The sequence below is a fragment of the Mastacembelus armatus genome, chromosome 21 (assembly GCF_900324485.2).
Source record: "Mastacembelus armatus chromosome 21, fMasArm1.2, whole genome shotgun sequence".
In the NCBI taxonomy this organism is placed as follows: Eukaryota; Metazoa; Chordata; class Actinopteri; order Synbranchiformes; family Mastacembelidae; genus Mastacembelus; species Mastacembelus armatus.
Genome location: NC_046653.1, coordinates 3,498,892 through 3,526,633, shown reverse-complemented (window position 1 = coordinate 3,526,633; position 27,742 = coordinate 3,498,892). Strand labels below are relative to the sequence as shown.

Sequence of the window (27,742 nt, the reverse complement as noted above, 5' to 3'; positions counted from 1 at the left end):
CAGCCTATTCGTCCATTCTGGGTTTTGAGGCCTACAATATCTAATGTAGATATTTGCAAATACCATTAAGGGTCATATGTGTTTGAAGTGCAGTTTCACCAACATTTGCAGAGCAGTCACAAGCTATTTTGCTTTATGTAGGATGTGTAAAAGGGCTGGATGAAGCGAGGTGAATATAGATCAAAGAGAGTGGTGACTAATAAAACACTCTCAGCTAGTTCTCTCTCTCTTCTCATTGCTCTGAAACAGCTGTGGCAATAACATTGATGTATGACAACAACAGTTCCTCAAATGGAATAGGTATTTTTCAGGGAATTATTTTGTTGTCTGAATATAAAGACATATAATGGTAATAACAGAATGAAATATTTCCTGCAAAACCAGTGTTTTAAATCCCCACTGTGAAAAACAACTAAAAACAACAATAATGGTTTGAACACCCAGGATTTTTTTGTGTAACTCATTCTCATTTGAATTCACATGAAAATTGTTCTGCCAGTCCTTATTGTTTCTTGAAATTATTAGTGAACTTTCTCCAGTGACTTCTAGGTTTTGAGTGTAGCGAATTTAAATATGTACATGTATTGAACATGAAGGTTTATTATGTCTAGTTTATGAATTATGAATATCATAAATCATCTTAATAATTTGGGGCACCAGCTCCTTTAAATGGCGGATCAACCAGTCAATTAATGAGTAATACGGGATAACAGTCTACAATCTGAGGGAGAGTTCTCCCAATTCAGTGATATATTTACTATGTGAAATAACATTGATGATGCCAGTCAGTTGTTTTTTAAAGATTTATTCAGCTATTTACAAATATGCATGCTATTTACATAGGGGGAAATGGAAGGAGAACTGATCAGAGAATTTAGCTGAATTAACCAATAAAACACAACAGTCTAACAGTAGGTTGTTTTACAGTGGTGGAAAATAATAGTGCTGGAGTCGGCTCGTCTTTTGACTGTTTTTACTCGAGAGACATGGAATGTGGGGTGTATATGTAGTGACCTAGGTAATCAAAGTCTGACCGCAGCTGGATTTAAAACCTTGGCTATGGGGAATGGGCCTATGAACCGGGGGGCCAGTTTGGGGCAGGCCACCTTAAGCGGGATGTCCCTGGAGGACAGCCATACTTTCTGTCCTGGTTTCTATCGGGGAGCTGGCTGTCGTCTTCTGTTCGCCTGACGTACATAGCTGGATCCTGAAGCCAGTAGAGCTTGTCAGGCTCTTTGCCAAGCTAGGTGGCACCGGCAGAGCACTGTGGCTGCAGATGGGACCGTGGTTTGCGAAAGCTGTGGTTCAAACGGGAGGGATTGAACCATACACGATCTGGAAGGGGGAAAGTCTAGTGGCTGCAGAGGGTAGGGAATTATGGGCATATTCCACCCAAGCGAGGTTCCATACCCAGGAGTTGGGATCTTTAGAGCAGAGAAAACAGAGACCCATCTCCAACTCCTGGTTTAACCTCTCAGCTTGCCCGTTAGTTTGGGAGTGGAAACCGGAAGAGAGACTAACTGTTATTCCTAGGAGCTTGAAGAACTCCTTCCAAAACTTGGCTATAAATTGGGGTACCCTGTCCGAGATGTCCTGTGGAATCCATGGAGCCCAAAGACGTGGTCTATGAAAAGCTGGGCGGTCACAGAGGCTGAGGGTAGTTGGGGAAGAGGGACAAAGTGCACCATCTTAGAAAAACGGCCAACTATGGTTAAAATAGTGTTCATACCTAGGGAAATGGGTATTCCAGTTATAAAGTAGACTGAGATGTGTGACCATGGGCGTCTTGGGATGGGAGGAGTCCTGCTGGTGCGCGATGTGATGCCTTGGCCTGGGCACACACAGGACAGGCCAAAACATACTCTCCAACATCCTTTCTCAAGTCTGGCCACCAGAACCGCTGAAGCGCCACCCGGAGAGTGTGCGCAATGCCTGGGTGGACATGGAGTCGAGATGCATGACAGAATTCCAGGACTCTGGACCGGAGCTGGATGGGAACAAAAAGACAATGTGAGGGACAGGATGATGTTGCAGGGTTACCTGTGTTTGCCTGGATGATGTCCTGCTCGATGGCTAGTTAGGCCGCTCCTAGGTGCAAAATCGTTCCTGGTTCTATCATGAACCCTAAGAAGGATGTCTTCTTGTGTGAAATTCACACTTCTCCACTTTAACGGCATTTGTAAGTCCAAATGGCATGACTAAATATTCAATAGTCTTACATTCATCTCCCACCCGGATGCGAACAAGGTGATAGGCGTTGCGTAGATCCAGCTTGGTAAAGACCTTCGCTCCTTGCACTGGTTCGAATGCTGATGCCAGTAGTGGCAAGGGGTATGGGTTTTTTATGGTTATGTTATTGAGTCCCCGGTAATCAATGCATGGCCGAAGCCCCCTGTCCCGCTTGTCTATAAAGAAGAAACCAGCTACGGCTGGTGACTTAGATGGTCGAATAATCCCAGCAGCCAGGGATTCTTGTATGTAGGCTAACATGGCATTCTGTTCTGGTCCAGATAGCGAATACAGACGTCCCTTCGGTGGGCTTGTACCAGGCAAGAGCTTGATGGCACAATCATAAGGACGATGTAGGGGTAGGGAGGTGGCCCGGGTCTTATTAAAGACCTCCTTGAGGTCATGATAGATCTTGGGAACCTTGATCAGGTCTGGGCTGTATTTATCCGGTGAGTGAGGGAGTGCTGGGCTAAGTGCAGTGCGTAGACAAGTAACATGACAAGCAGGGTTCCACTACAATATCTCGTCTGTGACCCAATCCAGATGGGGGTTATGGAGCTGTAACCAAGGAATTCCCTGGATAACTGAAGAGAGTGGAGAGCCAATAATATGGAAAGCAATGTCCTAATGATTTGCTATGGACATAAACACTGGCTTGGTTGGCTTGAACTTGACTTGATGCAAAAGAAGATCGTTAAGAGCTCTCACCTGGAGGATTGAAGTAGGGGTTCTGTCTCCAAGTGAAGCAGGTTGAAAATGGACTCTGACATGAAGTTGGTATCTGCTCCTGAATCAATGAGGATCTGAATCTGTTGTTGATGAGGGACGGTGCTGTTGGTAACAGTGGTCAGCGACTGTGAGGTCTTTTCCTCCAGCAAGGTTCGGCTCAGTAAGGTCCCCATGCCCATTACCAAGCCTGGTCTTTTAGCGGGCAAGAATAAACTAAGTGTCCAAGTGCCCCGCAGTAGAACATAATTTTAACGCCCGTCTTCGCTCCCTCTCAGTCTGGAAAACTTGGTTGTGCCCTAATTACATGGCCTAGTGCTGGATGGGTAGTCTTACGCAAGGTTAGTACTTCTTGTGGATTGAAGTATTGTCTGTATTGTCTTTGTTCCAGGAAACGTTGATCTAGTCGGGCAGTGACTTCGATTAAGGTGTCCAGGTCTTTGGGTCTGGGCTGATGAGTTAGGTCATCCTTGAGTCTATCGTTTAGTCCTAAATAAAAGTAATCATACAGCGCCCCCTCGTTCCAAGGGCTATCCTCTGCCAACGTGAGAAACTGGATTACGTATCCCGATAGGGAGCGATTTCCTTGTTGTAGTTTGGCTAGATGATGCGTGGCCTCCACCTCAGGCTGCACAGGATCAAATACTCGGGATAGCTGATCTCCAAATTCTCTTGCTGATCTATAAAACTTCTCCTGCCTCTTACAGGCGGTTCCCCATAGTCCTGCCGCTCCTCCCAATAATGAGATGATGTAGGCAACCTTGGCCTCTTCTGTGGGGAAAGAAGATGGTTGTAAAAAAAAAATGAAATCACACTTAGTGAGGAAAGAGGCCAAGGTCGGTGACTCTTTATTTGCTGACTCAGTCCTGATTCACCACTATATTGGCCTGGAGGGGGAAGTTTGGGTTCGGAGCCTTCCTTAAGCCTTGGGGGTCGTGGTGAAGCCGGTAGAGGAATGTTGGAAATGTCCCGGAAAGATAGGGCTTGAAGCAGCTGACTTAACTGGGTAGAGACACAATCGACAGACTGGGCAACGTTGCTTCATTTCTCTTCATGAGCTTGAATGGCGGTTTCAATGCCAACACACCATGGCAACTGAGTGGGTGAGGCTTGGTCCATAGTGGCCGGATTGTACTGTCAGAAATAGGATGTAATGAGGACCAAAGAATTGCCAACATCAACTCAGATATGAAAGTTTTCTTTTAATTTCTCTTTGGGTTAGGCAGCAGAACGTGAAGTATGGAGTGACCAGGGTGTGGAAGGAAAACCAGAGGCAACTATGGAGGTTGCGGTTATTCTCAAAGCCCAGCCCAATACTATCGAGGGAGCCTAGACAGAGGGAGGGTTGAACTGGGAGGTTTTTCCACAGAGCAAAATCTGGTGGTACGGGTTTCCTTGGTCAGAGGTTCCTGGTGATCTGGTGGGAAGACTCAGAAAAATCCAGAAGTTATGATAACAAAAAACTCCTCCAACTAAAAGGCTCAACGAAAATCCAATGGAGGGAAAAAGGCTTGTTTTCCTTGGCAAACTTGAACAAAAGCTTAGCTCGTTCCGACTCAGTGTGCTTGAAAACAGTTTCCACTTTTCAGCGCATAACTACATTAATTATCCTCTTGAGAAAAACTACTCTATGTTGAAACTTGAGTCCGCTTGAGCAAAATCATTCCTCTTCCTATTAACGTGAAAAAATAAAGTCAAGACTTACTTTGTGCTGACATGGTAGGCATGAACAAGGTTGTATTGAGACAGCTTTCTGCTCTGAATACTCAGACATTCCGGCAACTTGTCTGTCGCTGTGGAGAGGTATAAAGCTGTGAACACAAGAGAGCAAACAGGTGAGTCTCGTTACCTCATCAGCCGACTGGAAGTAAGAGGTAACTCACTGCACATGGACCCTTCAGAATAAAAGCGCAAACCCGGAAGTAAAGTTGCCGATCATTACAGTGTTTGGGTTTGAGGTCTAAGCACAGTTTAGGAGGAAGCTCTAGTAACTATGGAGACCAACTGAGATTAGTGTGAGACAACAAGCACAGCCACGGGTTATTTGCTGAGGCCTTTACTGAGGTCCGACTGCAGTCTGCCGGCGGGAGTAGGAGAGAGTAGACATTCCCCGGAGTGTTGGGCTTCAGGCGTGGGTCCGTTCGTCGGCTTTTCTCGCTCTCCATCTGGCCGCCGCAGGGTCATCTCATGGAGTTGGTTGATGTGAGATGGTCAGCTGGAGGACAGCCAGGGACAGGGAGAATGTTTGTTTCTCCTCTGCTGGGCAGTAAACAATCTCTACTTCACGGTTCTCCTGTAGCTCTCTTTCTGAGAGCCTTTCTCCTCAGAGCAAGAGGATTTTGAGAGTCTGGACATCTCTTAGCTTTCTCTGAATCTGTCTGGAACTCTGTCCATTTCTGTTCTCTTTGGTGTGTTCAGTTCCAAGTGTTCATTCTTTCAGAGTTCGGTGTGTTCAGGGTGTGTTCTCAAGTCTTATTCATTCTTTCAGAGTTCTCTTTCAAGCCTGCTTCAAGTCCAGGTGTGTCTGTCTGTGTAATGTGTTTTTGTGAGTTGCTGCGCTGGGCATCACTGGCTCATCCCGTGACTGTGCTTGCCATGATGTGATTGGGCCAGGAAGTGCTGCATCCTCTCTGGTGGTTGGTTTAAATCTCACTGGTCATGTGTGAATGTTTCCTAAGATGGTAACATAATTTCTTTTTCCACCCAGCAAAGTTCAAACACATGACAAACTTAGCAACTAACCAGAGCCATCAACAACATAAATGAAAATCAATAAAACTTCCTATAGTTATATGGAATAACTATAAGTGGGAATAACAGATAAACATTGCATATCTTCTATATCACACTTTAGTCTAACGATGCTCTGTAGGTCTGGTCATACATATTACATGTTTATCAACCAAAGCGCAAATATAACAAGAACAGGATATAAAGAATGGTTCGTAAGTCATTGTATAGGTTTCAGGTCATGCCTAAAAAGGGAGTAGTCTTAAGGTATTTATGACAGGAGGTGAGCAGGGTGAGTCTGTTCATTAAGAGGGGTTCTCTTTGTGATGGACTGTACCATCCCCGGTTGTTTACCTTAGTGGGTCACAAAGAGTTTCAAAGACATAAATTGTCAGAGGGATACACTCCTGCCTCAATCAGGAATCTGAACATATTCTGCTACATGAGAAACACCACAGAACATCTGTCCACACATACAGTGGGTACGGAAAGTATTCAGACCCCTTTAAATTTTTCACTCTTTGTGTCATTGCAGCCATTTGCCAAAATCAAAAAAGTTAATTTTATTTCTCATTAATGTACACTCAGCACCCCATCTTGACAGAAAAAAACAGAAATGTAGAAATTTTTGCAAATTTATTAAAAAAGAAAAACTGAAATATCACATGGTCATAAGTATTCAGACCCTTTACAGTGACACTCATATTTAACTCACATGCTGTCCATTTCTTCTGATCCTCCTTGAGATGGTTCTGCTCCTTCATTGGAGTCCAGCTGTGTTTAATTAAACTGATTGGACTTGATTAGGAAAGGCACACACCTGTCTATATAAGACCTTACAGCTCACAGTGCATGTTAGAGCAAATGAGAATCATGAGGTCGAAGGAACTGCCCAAGGAGCTCAGAGACAGAATTGTGGCAAGGCACAGATCTGGCCAAGGTTACAAAAGAATTTCTGCAGCACTCAAGGTTCCTAAGAGCCCAGTGGCCTCCATAATCCTCAAATGGAAAAAGTTTGGGACGACCAGAACTCTTCCTAGACCTGGCCGTCCAGCGAAACTGAGCAATCGTGGGAGAAGAGCCTTGGTAAGAGAGGTAAAGAAGAACCCAAAGATCACTGTGGCTGAGCTCCAGAGATGCAGTAGGGAGATGGGAGAAAGTTCCACAAAGTCAACTATCACTGCAGCCCTCCACCAGTCGGGGCTTTATGGCAGAGTGGCCTGACGGAAGCCTCTCCTCAGTGCAAGACACATGAAAGCCCGCATAGAGTTTGCCAAAAAACACATGAAGGACTCCCAGACTATGAGAAATAAGATTCTCTGGTCTGATGAGACCAAGATTGAACTTTTTGGCGTTAATTGTAAGTGGTATGTGTGGAGAAAACCAGGCACTGCTCATCCCCTGTCCAATACAATCCCTACAGTGAAACATGGTGATGGGAGCATCATGTTGTGGGGGTGTTTTTCAGCTGCAGGGACAGGACGACTGGTTGCAATTGAAGGAAAGATGAATGTAGCCAAGTACAGAGATATCCTGGAAGAAAACCTCTTCCAGAGTGCTCAGGACCTCAGACTGGGCCGAAGGTTCATCTTTCAACAGGACAATGACCCTAAGCACACAGCTAAAATAACAAAGGAGTGGCTTCAGAACAACTCTGTGACCGTTCTTGACTGGCCCAGCCAGAGCCCTGACCTAAACCCAATTGAGCATCTCTGGAGAGACCTGAAAATGGCTGTCCACCAACGTTCACCATCCAACCTGACAGAACTGGAGAGGATCTGCAAGGAAGAATGGCAGAGGATCCCCAAATCCAGGTGTGAAAAACTTGTAGCATCATTCCCAAGAAGACTCATGGCTGTACTAGCTCAAAAGGGTGCTTTTACTCAATACTGAGCACAGGGTCTGAATACTTATGACCATGTGATATTTCAGTTTTTCTTTTTTAATAAATTTGCAAAAATTTCTACATTTCTGTTTTTTTCTGTCAAGATGGGGTGCTGAGTGTACAATAATGAGAAATAAAATGAACTTTTTTGATTTTGGTAAATGGCTGCAATGACACAAAGAGTGAAAAATTTAAAAGGGGTCTGAATACTTTCCGTACCCACTGTATGTTTCCAAACTTAAACCAGTGTTTAGAGTCTAAAGGCAAAGGCAAAGACAAATTTATTTGTATAGCACCTTTCATACACTACGCAATTCAAAGTGCTTTACAAGGCATATAATTACATTAAAAGCATTGAAAAGAGCATTTAAAAATAAAGACATTTAACATAAAATAAATTTAAATCAAGTAAAGTAAATTAAAATAAAACATAAAAGCACATTAAGAAAACAAGGATGAACAATTATTCAAAGGCAGCAGTAAACAACAGAGTTTTCAGTCCTGATTTGAATGAGCTGACAGTTTGAGCAGACCTCAGGTGTTCAGGAAGTTTGTTCCACAAGTGAGGAGCATAGTGACTGAATGCTGCTTCACTTTGTTTGGTTCTGGTACTGGGAACACACAGTAGACCTGTCCCAGATGACCTGAGGGGTCTGGAAACCTCATAGGGAAGCAATATATCTTGGATATATTTTGGTCCACAACTATTTAGTGCTTTATAAACTAGCAATAAGATTTTAAAATCTATCCTTTGATTAACGGGAAGCCAGTGTAGTGATCTAAGAACTGGTGTGATATGGTCCAGTTTCTTGGTGTTTGTAAGGACTCTGGCAGCAGCATTCTGGATTAGCTGCAGTTGCCTGATTGACTTTTTGCTAAGACCTGTGAACAAGCCATTACAATAATCTAACCTACTGAAAATAAATGCGTGAACAAGTTTTTCTGCATCGTGTTTAGACAGAAAACCTTTTATTCTAGCAATGTTTTTCAGGTGGTAATAGGAAGATTTAGTGATGGATTTTATGTGGTTGTTAAAATTCAGGTCTGAGTCAATGATTACACCAAGGTTTCTGGCTTGATTTGTAGCTTTCAATGACATGGAGTCAAGGTGAGCAATGACCTTTGACCTTTCATTTTTGGGGCCAAAAACAATCACTTCTGTCTTGTCTGTATTGAGCTGGAGAAAATTCTGGCGCATCCATTCTTTGACTTGATTAATACACTCACATAATGAAATTAGAGGACTATAATCATGAGATGATACTGATATATAAAGTTGGGTGTCATCTGCATAGGTATGGTAGTCAATGTTGTGGTATTCCATAATCTGAGCAAGGGGCAGTATGTAGATATTGAATAAGAGAGGACCAAGAATAGACCCCTGAGGAACCCCACATTTCATTTTTGTTCGCTCAGACTCATAGTTACCAAGTGAGACAAAATAGTCTCTATCTTGTAAGTAAGATTTTAGCCAATTTAACACTGAGCCAGTAACTCCCACCCACGCTTCTAGTCTATCAAGCAGCACATCATGATCAACTGTGTCAAATGCAGCACTGAGATCCAGTAGTACTAAAACAGAGGTTTTGGATTCATCATTATTCAAATGTAAATCATTTAAAATTTTAATAAGTGCAGTCTCGGTGCTGTGGTATCCTGCGAAATCCAGACTGAAGTGCATTAAAAAGATTGTTTTGCACCATAAATGTTGAGAAACTACTTTTTCAATTATTTTTCCCAGAAATGGAAGATTTGATATTGGCCTGTAGTTAGTTACTGCTGAAGCATCTAGATTAGGCTTTTTAAGAAGAGGTTTTATAACAGCAGTTTTTAAGGCCTGGGGAAACTGCCCTGACTGAAGAGAACTATTGACAATCTGCAATACATCTGGAGCTAAGCTGTTAAAAACATTTTTAAAAAAATTTGTTGGTAAAATATCAAGGCAGCATGATGTAGATTTTAATTGTAAAAGCGTTTCTGCCAGAGCTCTGTGATCAAGGAGATCAAAATGTTCTAGATTCACTGGAGAACAAGGAGGCACAGGTGATATTGTCATGTTCCTAGGACTGCAGCTAGAGATAGTTTGTCTTATCTTTGATATTTTGTCTGTGAAAAAGGCTGCAAAATCATTGCATGACTTTTTGGACAGCAGTTCAGAAGGAAGAGAGGGTGCTGGGTTTGTGAGTCTATCTACAACAGAAAACAATGTGCGGGCATTATTGCTGTTTCTATTGATAACCTCTGAGAAAAATGATTGCCTTGCATTTTTTAGTTTTTGGTTATAGTTGTGAAGACTCTCTTTGTACAAGTCGAAATGAACCTGGAGTTTGGTTTTTCGCCACTTGCGTTCTGCTTGTCTGCATATTCTTTTCTGAATTTTAACCACTGTGGCTTTTCTCCAAGGTGACTTTGACTTTTTTCTTGCTGACAATACCTTGGTCCTAATTGGGGCAATGGAATCAATAACAGTCATAACTTTGGAACTGAAACTTCTTACAAGATCATCAACAGGAGCTGATGGCATGGTTGGTGATGGTGCAAAAGCCTGAATAAACAATGCACAGCTCTTCTCATTAATATTCTGCTTTTTGACTACCTCTGTTTCGCCTGTGTTCAAAACAGCAGGGGTGGTTGTTTTAAAAAAAACACAGTAATGATCAGAAAGAGCAACATCGGTCACCACCACCTCAGAAATATTAAGACCTTTAGAAATTATTAGATCCAGTGTGTGTCCCTTGATGTGTGTTGGATCTGTTACATGCTGAGAAAGCCCACAGTTGTCCAGGATGTTCAAGAGTTCATTTGCACTTGCATCATTGAGATAATCAACATGAATGTTAAAGTCACCCACTAAAACAATACAATCAAAATCAATGCATACAATAGATAGTAATTTAGCAAACTCGTCAAAAAAATGTGCATTGTACTTTGGGGGTCTATAAATAGTTACAAATATTGCTCGACAGGAGGATTTGGTATGAAGAGCAACATATTCAAAGGAGTCAAACTTTCCATATGATATGTTTTTGCATTTGAGGCTATCACTAAATAAAATAGCAACTCCACCTCCTTTCTTATGTATTCTTGTTTCACTCATGAAACTGAAATTTGGAGGGGTTGATTCAATAAGAACTGCAGCATTATTATCTTGTCCTAACCATGTTTCGGTTAAAAACATAAAATCAAGCTTGCGGATCCGCTCTAAAAATTGTATGTTTCTATTTTGTCACAAAAAGATCGTCGAAAAATGTGGATATAGTATAATACATTTTATGTCTAATAAAACCTTAAAGTCTCACGATTAAAATGGCATAAAGCAATTTAGCTAGGATCGAATAATCACAGCGACTACAGTTTCTTAATATTTAACAACAGTAAACATACAGTACAAAACGCCGCTCTTTACCTTTCTCTCGTGTAACTTCATATGTGTAGTCAAACATGGAGTGCCGCATATCGTTCTGTTCGTTAGAATCCATAGAACAAAGTGCACCCATGTTTTAGTCCAAAAAGACGTAATATTGTACAGTAAATCCATAAATCCATCGTCCTCCTCATAATAAGCCGTAAACCGCTTCGTTTTACTGCTGTTTTGTCCGTTTATTCAATAAAGTTTGACATAGCAAGCTTCTGTGAATCACATGAGGCCTCAATCAAGCGTGTTGTTACGTTTCACAGCGTAACTAACGGTAAAACCAATAGAATTCACATCCTCAGAGAAAATCACAGTCAGGGGGAATATTCTAACTTCGATTGACAGGAGAATTAGCCAGTCAAATTGTTCGTAAATGGTGACTGACGCATCTTGTAGCCAATGATGAGACCTTTAAAACAATATACGGGAAGTCGTGCCAGATGACGCAACAGTGGGCTTTAACGCAGCCCCCACTCCCACTGTAAATGTAGCCATGACAACACTGGGCAGGCAGCGCTCGACGCTAGAGGGGGAGGGGAGTCATGTTTCACATTTACAGCGCGCCGATAGAAAACTGGGACGCTTTTGCTTCAATCGGCACCAAGGCCGTCAAAATAACTCTAAAAATGTAAGAACAACGGCTAGTTTAATTTAGCTACGTGTTGTCGGCCATTTGCAAAAAAGGGGGCGGGGTGACTAAGAGGTTAATAATAAAATCATTGATTAAAAATGATTTGCCTACCAAAGACCTGACATTTAAAAAAGCTAAATTTAGTGTGTTAAAAACATTGTTTTCCCCATGTTCTGGGGCATACTGTGGTTGGCAAGGGATACATAAATTTGCAGAATGCATTGGGTCTTATTTCTCTGTAGATTTACCAAACTTTTTCTGTTACCTATCAAAACTGGGATTGAAACAGCTATTTGCATTTTGGGCCCCAGCTTTTCCTGGAGAGAGCCATGACTAACAGTATTGCAGCCTGGACCCAGCACATATCAGTTAGAGCTTACTGTGCTGTTATCAGGCTGTGGAGACAAAGAATGGTTTTGGTGACGGCGTGGAGGAGGGGTTGGTGGATGCTGCAATTGTGATTGCAGCAGAGCTTGCTGAGGAATTGGTGGGGCATGGCCTCCTCATCTTTGCTCTGACTTCTCTCCATGTTAGAGCATTTGGGGGGGAGTGTTGGCTTTGGATGTTTTGATGTTTCTTCATTTTGTTTAGATTCCCATATCTTGTCCTTGGCAGATTCCCCTCGTGTCTTGTCCTTGGCAGATTCCCGTCGTATCCTGTCCTTGGCAGAGGGAAGGTTGTGGCGCAGGAAGAAAAATAGGTTGGAGGTGAAAGCTTTTACTCCTGATTTATTTAGGGACAATCCGTCTCCCTTAAAAAGATGCCTGCAATCCCAGAAATGGTTAAAATTATCAATAAAATGTACGGAGTGAACATCACATGCAGTTGAAAGCCATGTGTTCAGTGCTAGTAACCTGCTGAATTTCTCAGTTCCTCCTCTGACTGGTGGTAGAGGTCCACTGATAAAAACTTCTGCATTTAGCGACCTTACTGTGTTTAGCAGATTATTAAAGCCCTTTTTGAGGATTTCGGACTGCTGCTTCACAATATCACTTGCCCCTGTGTGTAGTACGAGGTTTTTCACAGTTGGGTTTTCTGCAACAATGCTCAGGATTTTGTCAGTAATGTCAGAGACCATATCTTTTGGGAAATACAGCACTTTTGTGTTGTTACTGCACATCCGTCTCACATCTTTTATGGCAGAGTCGCCCACAATCAGAGTCTGAGGCCCTGTTAGCTTTCCTCTTAGTTTTCTGTCTTCTGTTGAGTTTTCAGACCTTACCCCTCTCTGTGGATGTGGAGGATTGTCCAAGTGATCAGATGAAGATCCAGGGTCCTGCAGTAGTGGAGCGAATCTATTTTGTAGCTGTACAGTTAGTTTCTTAGGAGTTTTGTTGCTCCTTTTCCCTTTAAGTGTTATCCATGGCTGTGCTTTCCTCTGCACAGGAGTTGAGGAGGATGGTAACGCTGGCCAGCCTGTCGCATCACAGATTTCTGGGCGCTGAATTCTGCCTGTTGCTTGTCCTGATTTAGTCTTTGGCTTTGCTCCGAGAGCGTTCCAGGGAGGACTGATACCAGTAGTTTTATTTACCCGGACACAACCCTCCTGTTGCTCGGTCTTGTTAGTGCTAGTTATCTGTATACTTGCATGCTCTTGTCTGCTACTATGGTAGAGTGGTAGAGTAGTGTCCTCTTTCCCAGATAGTCCATTTATCTCCACGTACATCTCTAACCTTTGCACTTTAGTTTCCAGCATAGTAATTTTCTGTAGGAGTTTGCTGTGATCGTCCTCAGGGAAGAGAGGCATGGTCATCGGATGTTGATCAAAAATAAAAGTAAAAATAAAATCCTCACTAAAATTCCAAATGCGGTAAAAAAGGGGTAAAATAATGTTAAAAAGTATATTATAAAATCATTGGGTAAGAATGCATGAAGTAAAAAGGAATAAAAGCAAAGTAAAACTGGCAGAAGCAGGAGCAAGCAGAAGTGCGTCTACACTCTACAGAAGCAGGAAGCAGCTTCTGTAGCTTCTAAGGACAGAGTGCTGCATGTTATACAGACTGTTAAGCCCATTTTAGGCAAATTTATGATTTGTGATGTTTCTTCTTCTTTGTGATGTTTAACTATATAAATTAATGTGATTTGACTAGACTGGTGATATACATTTTATGTATATCAAAATTAAGCTAAAATGTCAACAGTATCACAGCAGGGCCCAAAGAAGCAGTAAGTGGAGACAGAGACATAAATTCAATACAGCCTGTGAATGTAATTGTACAAATTTGGTGTGTTTTCCCTAGATGGGTCAAATCAATCCCACTGTCAGACTCTGTGTTGTCACTCTAGATGGCAGCTCTCTAACAACTGAACTGAGACCTCCTGACAGTTTTGAAAAGAGGTAAATAACTTTTTAAATTATTAGAATGATACATTTTATTGATCCTCAACGCTTCTACTACTTATTTGCTTTTTATGTTCTGCCTTTGATTTTACTAGTGAGTACTACATCACCATGGTGAAATGGGTGACACAAGAGAGGTTAAGTGTGCGCTGGGTGAACCGACCTCAAAATATGTCAATTCTTTCTCTGTGTGATGTCACCACAGGTGACTGCACAAAGGTACAGTAAGAAACATTATGTTGATACTGTTTTAATCTTCTAAAATCTTCAAGGAGTGCACTGACTTGATCTTTCCAATCCAGAAATATGTGTTAACATCAGAGAAGTGGCTTGATCATCAGGTAAGTGCCTCACTCCAGAAAGGTGTCAATATTTTTGATTGGCCAGTTAATTTTTTAGCTAATATAGCAGTGCCTGATGTCACTGAATTAGAAACTATTGGCCAAAATATGTTTTACATGAGAAACAAATACAGCCCATTTTGTATTTTAACTTCTATTCAATCCTTGGTTTAATCAATTCAGTCAACTTGTGGTGTTCTGCAGTACATGGCAACGATACGATGGCAGTGTTTAAATGTCTAAAACCCTGCACTATATTTGTTGTTTGTCTCATTCCCCAGAATGAGGAGCCAGTATTTGACAAGGATTGCACCAAAGTCTTCATTACTATGCCCTTAAAACATGGTGACAATGGGACATTCAACCACATCACTATGATCTCCAACCAAGTAAAATTATTACAAAGTTTTATTAAAATGATTGGTGCTTTTACTGTTTAAATGACACTTCCTTTGTTTCTGTACTTTTTTTTTCCTTTTTATTGCATTAACACTTATCTCTCCTGCCTACAGTAAAGGCCTTCCAATTATCCATTCTGCTTATATGATTTGGTTTAGAGTCTCATGGTTTTAAATTATATCCAAAGTCTATTTCCTAAAACACCAGAGAATTAAGTATACATTAAGTACACGTGAATATTTTTGGGGAAGTGTTGTATATTAGATAAGAGGCACTCGTTTCAGTATCACATTGATTAAGTTTCTACAGAAATAATAAGTAGAACAAAGTTTTAGATTGAAAGTTGAGGTTAGGTTAACTCAGTGGATCGCTTTAAGGCCATGGAGGGCAGGTGAGGTCGTGTTATCATTGTTTCTCTGCTCTGTTGTGTTGTATCATGTGTCATGCTTCTCAGTCTGAGGGTCAAGAGGTCAACCTCCGACACCTTACATCAGGAAGCTGGGAAGTCTGTCAAATTCTGGCGTATGATGAGAACACTAATTCGGTGTAAGTATGAGTTACTGATACCTTGCAAGTTGATATCAACTATCAACAATGATATCAAGTTGATATCATTATATATCATTATATATCAAGCAAGTTGATATATAACGTAACAAGAATGCTCATATAACAAGCTAACTTTATATCTTTCAGTTATTTCTTGAGCACAGAGGAAGGTTCAACACAGCGTCATTTGTACAGGTACCATGGGGATTTCAATTAAATATAGAAGTAAGAGTTTGACATTGTGGGAAATACCAATATTATATATAACATAATATATTATAATATATACCAACACCAACTGTCTTCCTAAGATTTGCCAGTTAGAGTAGCTTATCTTAGTATAAATAATGGAAACACGGAAACAGCCCATCTAATGAAGCTACGTGTTGCTAACCTCAAGCAGAGCTTAGGAACATATTACTACTTATCAAGCTATATATCTACCTGTATAGCAATATATAATACAATGGCTAAATTAATATATGTAACATTACAAATCATCTGAAATAGACTTTGTTTCCTGCACTCCTGAAACAGGGTCTCTAGCGTGGATCTATTTCATAAAGAATGCTTGACATGCTCCCTCTTCAAATCAAAGTGTACCTACTATGATGCTGTCCTGAGCCCCAACTACAAACATGTTCTTCTCAAATGCAGAGGTAATACCTCATGAGCTAAACAGTAAACATGACAGTAAAAGGTCCCTTATATGACGTAATCTGCAGCAATGCCAAATGCTGAAGAACTGCATGGTTTCAATTGCTCTCTCACCCTGTTTCACATCTGTCTTTCTTTTTAGCCTGTGCTCATCATTTCTGGCTCTAAAATGCACTCAGAAATATAATTGACTGTACCTTCATGATGTTCAGATTGTGAGATAAGAATTTTAATCATCCATGTTTGCTGAGTTGAGTCCAAGAATCAGATGTATTTATAGAGATATTTACTTAAAGTATTACTTTTCCAGAGTATGAGTCTTCTGCACATAACAGAACAGAATTATAACAGAAAAAGTTTGATTACTACATTAGTAAATACATATTGCATCAAATTTAATCTTTGGCTCCATCTCTCTTTGGCTAATTTGCTGTATTGAACTTTTCTTTGGCTTTTCTGAAAAAGCTTTTAGACAACTACAATCAGGGTAATATTGCATAAATTGTGGATAAAATCACATTTCTTGTATGTACATGTTATTGTTTTATCCTGATATATTTTTTTTTCTTTTTAATCTCTTAAGGTTTAATGTCTTCATGCAATAAAATAATATATACTGTAAGTTCTGACTCAAGCTGTGTATCTGCCAGGTCCTGGAATACCACAAACTACTCTTCACAAACTAAATGATATGAACAGTAAGTATTCTGGAACTGACAAACTTACAATATATATAGATTTTCACTCTATTGCATCAGGGAGATTTATTCATTGTTTGTGCAGAAGTAAAATTTTTTCTTTCCTTTTTAGGATGCCTCTGCCTTTAATGTATGAAAAGTGAAAGAAACAATCCAACAATGTTTGGAGATTGAATCAATAAGATTAAGTTATTAAGACATAAGCCAACAATGTTGGTTACGTATTGTAATCAAAGACTGTGAATTGGGTGCAGCCCTCTCGGCTATCGCTATCCTATCCTGTTCTCTACACTACTGCAATGAAGAGAAAACTGTCTATGCCCACCTGGGGTGGTCCCTCCTCTGTCAGAACCAAGTGTCCGCATTTCTCACATATAAGTGGCAGTTCAGACGGTGCCCAATTCACAGAATCTTGGGTTACAATATATAACCAAAGGTCTGTCTCACTTGGGTGCAAACCTGTTTTGTGCCCCACTGGCCCCAACAACCTAAGGGGAAACATCAAAACACTACTGCCTGACCTGAACCGACCACCAGGTGGAGCACATAAGTACACATATAACCAGAGAGCTGGGCACTTAAAAGCAATGGCCCAGATCAGTGGGGCACATGCCTGTGCCTCCACAACAAGTATAGAGCACATCCCCAGTCTCCTGTGTCGGTCATGACTGGGAAGCACCCAGGTAAAGTAATGAGCAATACCCAGCAAATAAAAAACAATACAAGGAACAACAGATAAAAATATGAAAGAGAAGGCCATCCATGTTCTGAAGCCCCCCTTAAAACCTCTCTGAAGTCTTTTCCATCTTCACCAGACCATGAACCAAGGTAAGAGTGATCAATAGGGAGATTGACTGTGAGAATGTGGAGGAGGAATACCTGTTTACCTCGGGAAAATTAACATCTTTATTAGCAACAGCAACAGAACCTTCCTCTCTACACACAGAAATACATGCAAACCCTGTGCCCCGTCAGAACATACACTGCTTGTTAAGAGCAGAGGTGGACCACAAACGGGCCAGCTGTGTTACAGCTTTGGTGTCAGCATAGAATAATTGTTTGGACCCCGACTTAAAAATTGCAGCAGTTTGTTTCTTTATTGGGAGTTCACACAGGTACTGAGCAACTGAACAATAAAAAGTTGATTTTAGCGTAATCGGGGAGAGCTAGTTCCACCGCATGCGTGGACTGGGAACTGGAGCGAAGTCTCTATCGAGGCAAAGGTTACAAGGTAAGTTATTCAATATTCAATTATATAATGGACAGTAGGGGATGGAGAAGTGATGGACCTATTCTTATAAATTGCAAGATTATAGACATCGTCTATAATCAGAGGGTTCCACAGGTAAGTAAAGTTTAACTCAGGTAAGTTCATACATCGTAGATATAGTTCATTAGTGTTTAAATGGTGTGCTCACTCAGAGCTGTTGAAGAGTTTATGGTCAGCAAACAAGTTCTCACTTGATCCAGAAGGTTCATATGGACATAGACTAGAAGATAATCAGGTTGATATCCTCCACAGGGAAAAACAACACACACATAAATATCCAGTTATGGCGTGGTCTAAAAAATAATATGAGATTCTCCATCACTCATGGTGAATGCCTAAAGCAGATTGTCACCAAAGGTTCTGAGAAGATCAGTATAATCAATATTTGAACAGTACCTTACTACTGGAACTACCTTGCTACACACTACTACGTTACACTACACACAGACACAGGGGGAGAGGGAGAGAGGAAACCTCTCAGACTGATCTCATCTCCTGACAAGCCTCCTGGATTGGGAAGGCCACTGCCCAGCCTGCACAATCCACTTTACCCCCAACAGCAAAGCCAGGCTCTGCTCCAGTGATGGGATAATAAGGAAACCCCCCAAGATCAGACCCCATGATTTGTGAGAAGGTGGAGGACAGGATCTTTACCTTTGCAGGCTTATTAGCTGCAGCAGAGAGGTATATGTCAATGTCAACATGTGGGCTGTAAAGGCTGAACTGGGTATCCAAAGAGGGCTGGGTCAGTTCAGATGGGGACTGGAAGATCACACTGGTTATGTTTGTACGCTTGCCTAGCATCCTGGCTAGCATGCCGCTGCTCTGGCACTCTTTAATGGGTAGGGAGTGTGGTGGCTAGTCCACCAAAGAGGCACCAGGGATGGAGGTGGTTTTGGCGGGGAGCAAATGGGTGGTAGTGGTGGGGTAGCTCAAGGGAGCAGAGGTGGAGACAGCTGTCTTGTTGTGCCCCAGTGAGACAGAACACATGAGAATGTAATTAAGATGAAGGTGTTAAGGGCTTAAAATGTTGCTGAGTTTGCATGAGAGACACGGTCTGGGGACAGGACATTTTACTCCAGTACTGCCGGCTCATCTATTAGGAGATATTAATTAATCCTTTACTGATATCACATTTTAGATACCATGTTGTTTGACATTGATTTGACAAAATTACAGTTTTTTGATGCACATGATGTTAATTGTGACTACAGTACAGTATTTGGTAATGGTAGATGCAAGTTTGAGACTATTTATTAAACTGATCCTCTTTCTTGTCATGTCATCTAACAGAGCACAAGACTCTAGAACTAAACGCAGTGTTAAAACATGCACTGGTTAACAGGACTTTACCTAAGTGGGACAGAAGAAATGTACAAATCAACAGCTTAGGTATGACACTGATGTCACTAATAACTATTGTCCTAAATGTTTCATTTGTTTTGTGATGATTTGTTCTTATCTGACATGTCCTTTAGCGTTATTATTACCTCCACTGTCACCATATTTAACACAACTAAGTTTGTGGAAATGTAAAAATATATGTTCATAGTAAAGATAATGGGTAATAATGGGATAATGGGAAGTTGAAAAACCAACATAATCTCATAGAAAGCCAAACTCTAACCTGGTACTTAAGTTAGAGTACCAGGTTAGAGTACTGGTACCAGTGTATCTGACACAATCTAAATGTCAAATACACTGTATGTACATTTCAGTAGAATGAACAGGTGCAGAGCTTTTACAAGTAATTGTGGAATAGCACCAAAATCAGAAAAAATGTTTCTAAGTGTTTCACTTAGAATGGCTCCGGTCTGTGTTTGCCATGAGACCACAATGTGATACACATTTAAACCCTTTTGAGTGGAAACACTTAGATTGGAACATATTTTTTACATGAACCAGCAGTTAGCTCATTATCACTGAGTCACTCAGCTCACAAAAACCTCCAGGTTTAAAAATATTAAAATAATAATTTTTTTTTGTCCAATTGTCTTTGACTTGCTTATATCATGTTTATGACACTGTGATTACATCAGCCTTTACTGACAATGCAGTGTTGTATTTTGTTGTAGTCAGAGGCATAAATATACATTACATTTTTTTCATTTTCACCAACAAAACACTTTGGACTAAACTTGCTGTGAGTAAGAATTGTGTGCAGCATGAAACGTTAGTCTTGAGAATAAATGTGTAAAATCATGGAATTCTCTTACCGACTTCTGTTGCAGAACTTCGTTTGGAGTTAATTGTCCCAGCAGATTTGGATGAAACCAAGCAGTACCCACTTTTATTGGTTCTGTATGTAATTACATTTTCAATGTAATTTCTGTGTAGAACCTTTTTTTTTCAGAACTTAGCTTAATTATAAAAATCAGAAATATGAATAGACAGCACATTTAACCAAGCTTTAACCTCACATATAAAATTCATGTTAATGTCTTGAATCATCTCTGAGCATCTTGTTTTTATCTTATTTTACCCTTTGACAGTGACAGCGCCCCTGGTGGTCAGGCTGTGAGTGACAGCTTCTCTCTCAGCTGGGATTCTGTCCTGGTCAGCTCTGATAATGTCATTGTGGCTCGTCTGGACGGCCGGGGCAGTGGCTTCCAGGGTCAGAGGATCCTGCACGAGGTTCACCAGAGACTGGGGACTGTTGATGTTCAGGACCAGATCATGGTTGTGGAGTATGTTTTTTTTTTTTCCCAACTGAGATGATCCTGGAGATTTTAGTGTAATGAGCTAACAGATTGTTTATACACTATGGTGTGAGATTCACCAACTACCAGTACAAATATTTTAATTATTCTAATCTTTTTTATCTATTTTTTTTAAAATATTGTTTCACATTTGCTGAAATGTATTATTAAAACTGGGCTTAGACTGACCTGTTGTATCATCACATTAATCTAACTTATTTATAATATTAAACAACTGATCATGTTTATAATAGGACAATATTGTCAAATAATTGCTGTCCATTACATTGATCACTTAGTAAAGTAAGAATTTACTTACTACTTACTAAGCACTAAATATTCCTTACTTGCAGCTGTGATAATGTAAATTTCCCCACTGTGGGACAAATAAAGGTTCTTCTTTTCTTATCTTTTTTTATGTATAGTACTAAATACTTACAGTGATTGCTGTTCTTCAGTAACAAGTACTACTAGCTATGCAATTACAGTTTGAAATGCAATAAATACATTACACTTAGCAGTCAGTACTGTTATTGCCACAACTTTGACATTTTTAGAGGCAGCTTTTTTGCTGTCATAGCAGATTGCAAGGGCTATTCTTCTCTTAAGTATTAAAGGACTAGTTCTCGAGACATTAGATAAGGTTTGCTATTTCTTTATCAATGTGTAATAAGTCATGAGTAAGATCAACTGCATAAAGAAACTCACATTTTTCAGGCACCTGATGGGACTTCCCTATATTAATGACAAAAAAGTCGGAGTTTATGGAAAGGTAACTTACATTACGCAATGTATCTTTTAAAAAAAATAACCACACATTTTAAAATGTTTTGTGCAAAGCAACTTTTAAAGCAGTCATATTTTGTCCAGGCATATGGCGGCTTCCTGTCCTCACTCCTGCTCCTCTCTCACAGCTCAGTGTTCAAGTGTGGCATTGCTGTGGCTCCTATAACAAACTGGAGCCTCTATGGTAAGGATATACAAGAATCATAGAGTGATGGAATACCATCTTTTAAAATTGCAGTGATCTGAGTTGGACTGCAGTCCCTTTTTAACATGGGATGTCCATACAGACAGCAAACCCAATTTTTCAATACCAGCACTGCCAAACATATTCATTAAAAGATATAGACTGTGACTTGGAATAGTCATGGTTGGTCTTGGTATTTGGATTTGCTGATTCCGAATGGGGTGGCATGGTGATGTAGTAATTAGCACTGTTGCTTTACAGCAGGAAACCTGTTTGACCCCAGAGGTCTTTCTGCATGGAGCTTACATGTTCTCACCATGTCTGTGTGGGTTTCCTCCAATCCTCTAGTTCCCTCCCACAGGGATGCTAGGTTGACTGGTGATTCTAAATTGCTTGTAGGTATAAATGTGAGTGTCTCAATGTTTCAGCCCTGTGATAGAATGGCAATCTGTTCAGGGTGGGCCTGGTGATTTATAATGTCAAACCAAATCCAAGAAGCGTACTGAATAAAATGGAGCAACATTAATCAATCAAGTTAGAAAGGCATTTTCTAGTTTTTGAAATGTCCACCGCTTAAGTAATATTAGAAAGCACTAGGAGTTTTATCATGAATGAATAGTGTGTGAAATAAAACAGCAAAGTTGTCCTTACCTAGTGTGTCTCCCCATTAATTGTTTTCTTCTAATTTCTTCTTAAAAGGCTCAGCCTTCTCGGAGAAATATTTTGGCTCTGCTGTGAAAGAGGATCACAAATACCAGGTACAACTGGATGTCAGGTTTCTTGAACTAATTTGGAATAAAACCTCTTAGTGTGTGCCATTATTTCTACAACAGTATTCATTTGTTCGTAGAAATAGATAACATTCTCATTCGTTCTCTGTTTGAAGTGAGACTGCTGACAACTTGTTTGTTTGTGCCTTTACACTCTATTGGAAACAATGATGGAATGCAAAGTGGTGAATTTCCAAGCACATCTGCTATTTTGATTCATAGTTAACAGTTTGAGGTGCACTTGCAACATGTGCAAAAAGGCTAGGTGCACTAGAATCTGACCTGGAGAAAGTGATGATTATTTGTCCTCTCCCACAGTCACATATCATTTCCCATACCTTTGCAACAGCCATGCCAATCACAGTGCAGCATGTCAAACAGCTCACAGGGAGAGATTGCTCCTCCAGACAATAACAGGTTACTCCTGTCTGGACTGTGGAAAGTGGCTAGTTGAGTTTATGCTTGTAGACAGATTGAAAGTGTAGTTGAGTCTACCATTGATGTAATAATACCAATTTTATTTTTCAACACAGTGATCTGAATATATAACTGTTACATGAAGTTGATTACTGTTGTACTATAGATGCATTTTTTTCTTCATGGCAAAGGATTAATTTCTGCTAAATTCCCACATTAGCTAAATCTTATACCTCATAACATATTTAACATCTTAAATTAGTTCACATTCAGATCATGGATCAATTTCAGTTCCATTTGAAAATTGTTCCCAAACACAAATTTTACACAGCAGATATTTTGACTTGGAAAACCACAGGTATAAGTCATCACATTAACAATGGCTGCGATGCATTTCGGTATGCCAATCTTGAGATGTTGACACCGACTCCCTGGGAGAGTAGAATGAAGTTAAGCCAGTTCCGATTTAATTCATTCCAGCCATGCATGTTCTGCAAAATGTCTGCTGTGGAAATGGTCTATTGCAATAACATAATATCTTTAAAAACCTATGCTGTAGCACAAGATTACAAAGATTACCACTTCAGACTAGGTATGTGACAGTAGTCCATGGGTATTAAACAGTATGTTTGGAGACATCTGTCATATAACACTGATGGCAAACAAAAATGCTTTCTTAAAAGGAAAAAAAAATGCCATAACTAACATCAGGAACAAGAATCAGAATAGCTTTATTGTTATTGTAACATGTGCTGTATGTTTACAGTGAAATTGGGGACACTACTCTGCTTGATGCAGCAAACACAATCACATACTACTGTCATCAATAATCATACTAAGAGAAGAGAGAAAAAACTAATAAAATAAAAAATATTAAAATAATAAATATTGCACAGTACAGATACATGAGACATAAGACCGCCTAAAGGTTGCTATGTGTGTTGAGCCACCTGATGGCCTATGGATAAAAACTGTTTCTCAGTCTCATTTGCTTTTTATGCTCCTGTAACGTTTCCTAGAGGACAGCAGGCTTAAAAGGTGGTGGTCAGGGTGGGAGCGGTCATGGATGATCCTCCTCACTCTGGAGAGGCATCCGGAACTGGCAATGTCCTCAAAGGAGGAGAGGGGGTACCCAATGATTTTCTCTGCTGTCATTACCACCCTCTGCAGCCTGTGTTTGTCCAGAGCAGCCTCTATACCACACAGAGATGGAGAATGTCAGCACGCTCTCTATGGTGGAGCAGTAGAAGGTCTGGAGCAATTTCTCCTGCACTTTATATCTTTTGAGGACTCTCAGCAAATGGAATCACTGTTGGGTCTCTGATGATCTCTGGTTTTTGCAGTGTTGAGGGACAGGTTATTCCTTGTGCTCCACTCTGCCAGCCGCTGCACCTCAACCCTGTATGCTTGCTCATCTCCTTCAGTTGAGTCCCGCAAGAGGGGTGTCTGCAAATTTAATAATTGCATTGGTGGGGTGAGTGGGGGTGTAGTCATGGGTGTAAATGGAGAAGAGGAGAGGGCTCAGCACATACCCTTGCAATGGTGGTATATATTATATATTATAAGTATGATTTTGGAGGAGCAGGTGTTGCCTATTTTAACAGTCTGTGGGCGGTTCAAAAGGAAGCCCTTTATCCAGGCAGTGATTGTAGGGGGGAGTCCAGGGCAGCCATCTTGCTGACAAGGATGTCTGTGGTGATCGTGTTGAATGCTGAGCATTCTAACCGATGTCCTTGGGTGTTCTATACCCAAGAGCACTAACTTTGTGCTCTCTCCCTGTTTCTAGTTTTCTCTCTCTGTACCTTCTGCAGGTGTCCCTGGTCCTGGAGCTTTATATTGCTGATGTGCAGTTACTGGCACCACCAACCTGCAGTGTCTATTTGTTGTTTATAGTGGCTGTTCTTTTCTCCTCTATCCACTCAGATGGCTGCCCAAACTGAGCCCAGTTCTGCTGGAGGTTTTTAGTTCCTTTAAAGGGAGTTTTTCCTCTCCACTGTCACCAAGTTCTTGCTCATAAGGGATTTGTTTGGGGGTTTTTTTGTTTTTTGTAAAGTGCCTGGAGATTATTGTATTGTGATCTGGTGTTATACAAATAAAATTCAATTGAATTGAATTGAACTGAATTCTGGGTGGCTCACAGCATTGTGGAGGGCTGTGGAGATGGCGTTATCTGTGGATCTATTTGCTCTCTATGCAAACTGATAAGGAACAAAGTCAGGAGGCAGGCTGGCTTTGATGTGTTGTCAGACAAACCTATGGAAGCATTTTGCAATGACTGGTGTTAGAGGGCCTGTAGTCACCCAGGTTAGTGATCTGTGAAGGTTTGGGGATGGGGATTATGGTGGCCGACTTGAGGCAGGATGGGACTGTGAGGTGTGTCAGGGAGACAGGGAGAGGTTGAAGATCTTGATGACCACTGCAGAGAGCTGGTTAGCACAGGCTTTGAGTACTTTTTCAGGTACTCCATCGGGCCCAGCAGCTTTTCTCTCATTTACAGTTCTGAATGCACAACTCCTAAAGACAGAGTGGGTTGGTGGGTGCAGTGAGACACTGTGACACAGTGTTTCGAAGCTGTCGAAGACATTGTTTAATTCCTCCACCGAGAAGTCAGCGCTGGCAGTTGCAGGGGTTTTGTAGATGGTAAAACTGCTTCAGACCCTGCCACACCTCCTCTGGGTTGTTGCTGGAGAAAAATCCTGTGCTGTGCATGCAGTGCATGTCAGAATGGCAGCTAGGACAAGGACTGAATTGCAGGCAAGCAAAGAGAAACTGGTCATTTTAACAGTGTTTTAAATACACAGCCACAACAAAATTTGTAAAGCAATAAGCCAAGGTTTCACAGCACAAAACAATACAAACTAACAATGCAAGACAGGAAAACTGAGGCTTAAATATAGAGACACTAGCATGCTAATAAGACAGAGGTGAAAACAATCAACCTAATTACAGGGCAAAAGCAAAACACCGAAATCAGGACACACTAGGAAAGGAAATACTTTCAAAAGAAATGGCACAAGACTAGAAATGGACAAGGATTGTGACAGCATACCGTTCTAAAACCTTTTATTTCACCTGTACAGTCACTTCTGTTAATTTACAACATTACTGTTTAATTACGTATACTTTTGTCTTTGGCTACAACTGATAGGAGTTACTGTATGAGTATTTACATGTGGGAACTGATTCTGTTTCCTTTATTAGCCTAAACCTTTGTTTATTCCTAAAATTATAAATTCACAAACTAAATAAATGTAATTGTAATGTAATTAACATGATTTAAAACATACTATTTTTGTCTTTTATGGTAATTTTACTCTTTACTTTTTGTGGCAGATTTCCAGACTGCTCAGTAACATCACAGCACTGAGTCCAATTAACTTTCTTATTATCCATGGCACAGCAGATTGTGAGTATACAGTACAGACATAAAAGGACATATGTAATGTACAACAGGGGTGATTTGGTCTTGAATCTGTTGTGACAAGTCATTTCTGCCCTTTTTCTTTTATTAACAATTTTCCTGATCTTAGCTGCTGCATTGACTTATTTTTTTCAATGCCTATATAGTATAGTAATAGATTCTACATGTAGAAACTAGGTTACATACAATTATGTCTTCAGCTTTCTGTGCACTGATTTGTTAAATGTGGGCAATGTCAGTCTGTATTATTTGTGTTACATGTGATGAAGTAGTCTCTTTGTGAGTGTATTTTTTCTAGGAATGTGTTGGTACCACAATTCATTAATTGCCCGGCTGTGGAAATGGACTGAGTAGCAGTTGTATCAGACAGTGATGAATCCATTTTAATTATCTGTTCTTTTTCAGCCACCGTTCATTTCCAACATTCTGCTGAGCTGGTCAAACTGCTGTCTGCCTCAAATGTGAACTACACTCTTCAGGTGACTGCTGCCATGTCTGTTTAACTACTATATATTTCACCTCCCTAACAAGAGGAGACCTTGGTGTTGTATTCAGTTCAAACAGACACCTTTCTAATGTATTACCCATTGGTGTGGTCACAAACAGGTTCTGTTCTACCTGTATCTGTACATGCATACAACACACCAGCTGTGAAGTCAGATTATATTTGGTTCAGTTCAGGGCACACTCTTTGGATGTCACACATTCAGTGACCCATTATTGCTCATGACTTTGGTTTTTAGACTCAGGATGCCGTTGAGGCCACAGACCTTTGTTGCTATGGTTAGAATAATAAACACAGGGTGGATCCGCTTTATGTACAAAAACTAACTGATCAGGTTTAATCACAAAAACTACTTGGTTAGGTTTAGAAAAAAGATCATGACTTGGCAGTAATTGTTAAAAAACAATAGATACCACTTCCTTTATAACATGGACTAGAAGTTAGTGAATCAGAGATTAGCTCCATGGTACAGTTCACATATCCATACCTTGAAGCAGGCATCACGGAGGCTGGAAAGTAAGTGGCATTCCACAAATTTAGAAGAATTTTATCTAGCCTGGAAAAACAGTCTATTAACATATAAAAAATATCTCTGTAAAGCCAGAACTTCATACTATGTATCACTAATATGATGGGACGCCGGGGACCGGGGATCTGACATAATAATTACATTATTATTAGAAAAAAATCACATTCTAAATTACATAATTAACACTTTCTGTTTGCTGTTTCCTAGATTTTCCCAGATGAAGGACACAACATGGATTCTGTCAGGAGCCAACAGTACATGTTAAAATCAGTGCTCACCTTCTTCAGGCACTGCTTCAAGTTGGAGGAGGTTGTTGTCCCGCAGACATTGAAAGAAGATGACTAACCCTGAGACCTCCTGTGGCGAGACAGCTGTGTGACGAGTGTAGCAATTGCTGATGAATCAACAGTGAATGCCTGTTTTCCTGACAGGCTGCTGTCTGTAAAATCTCTGCAAGAGTATCACTGAAAATCTACACACCTTACACTATGTAAGAAAAGTAGAATTACATCTGCTTGTAATAAATGATAGGTGTGGGGGCTAGTGTTGATTAAGTTGAG

At 40.5% G+C, this 27,742-nt stretch overlaps 1 protein-coding gene across 1 annotated transcript in view; it reads left to right on the top strand.

Moving 5' to 3' along the window:
* Positions 1 to 27,527, top strand: part of LOC113124044 (inactive dipeptidyl peptidase 10-like) — a 72,576-nt gene extending 45,049 nt beyond the window's left edge. The window contains exons 10-26 of the mRNA XM_026296507.1: positions 13,857 to 13,954; positions 14,053 to 14,176; positions 14,260 to 14,298; positions 14,580 to 14,687; positions 15,152 to 15,243; positions 15,394 to 15,441; positions 15,784 to 15,905; positions 16,554 to 16,601; positions 19,165 to 19,263; positions 20,103 to 20,172; positions 20,364 to 20,558; positions 21,288 to 21,342; positions 21,441 to 21,540; positions 22,240 to 22,298; positions 26,061 to 26,133; positions 26,554 to 26,627; positions 27,390 to 27,527. Of these exons, the coding sequence (XP_026152292.1) occupies positions 13,857 to 13,954; positions 14,053 to 14,176; positions 14,260 to 14,298; positions 14,580 to 14,687; positions 15,152 to 15,243; positions 15,394 to 15,441; positions 15,784 to 15,905; positions 16,554 to 16,601; positions 19,165 to 19,263; positions 20,103 to 20,172; positions 20,364 to 20,558; positions 21,288 to 21,342; positions 21,441 to 21,540; positions 22,240 to 22,298; positions 26,061 to 26,133; positions 26,554 to 26,627; positions 27,390 to 27,527 (1,542 nt within the window). The remainder of the gene's footprint in view (positions 1 to 13,856; positions 13,955 to 14,052; positions 14,177 to 14,259; positions 14,299 to 14,579; positions 14,688 to 15,151; positions 15,244 to 15,393; positions 15,442 to 15,783; positions 15,906 to 16,553; positions 16,602 to 19,164; positions 19,264 to 20,102; positions 20,173 to 20,363; positions 20,559 to 21,287; positions 21,343 to 21,440; positions 21,541 to 22,239; positions 22,299 to 26,060; positions 26,134 to 26,553; positions 26,628 to 27,389) is intronic.
* The last annotated feature ends 215 nt before the right edge of the window (positions 27,528 to 27,742 follow it).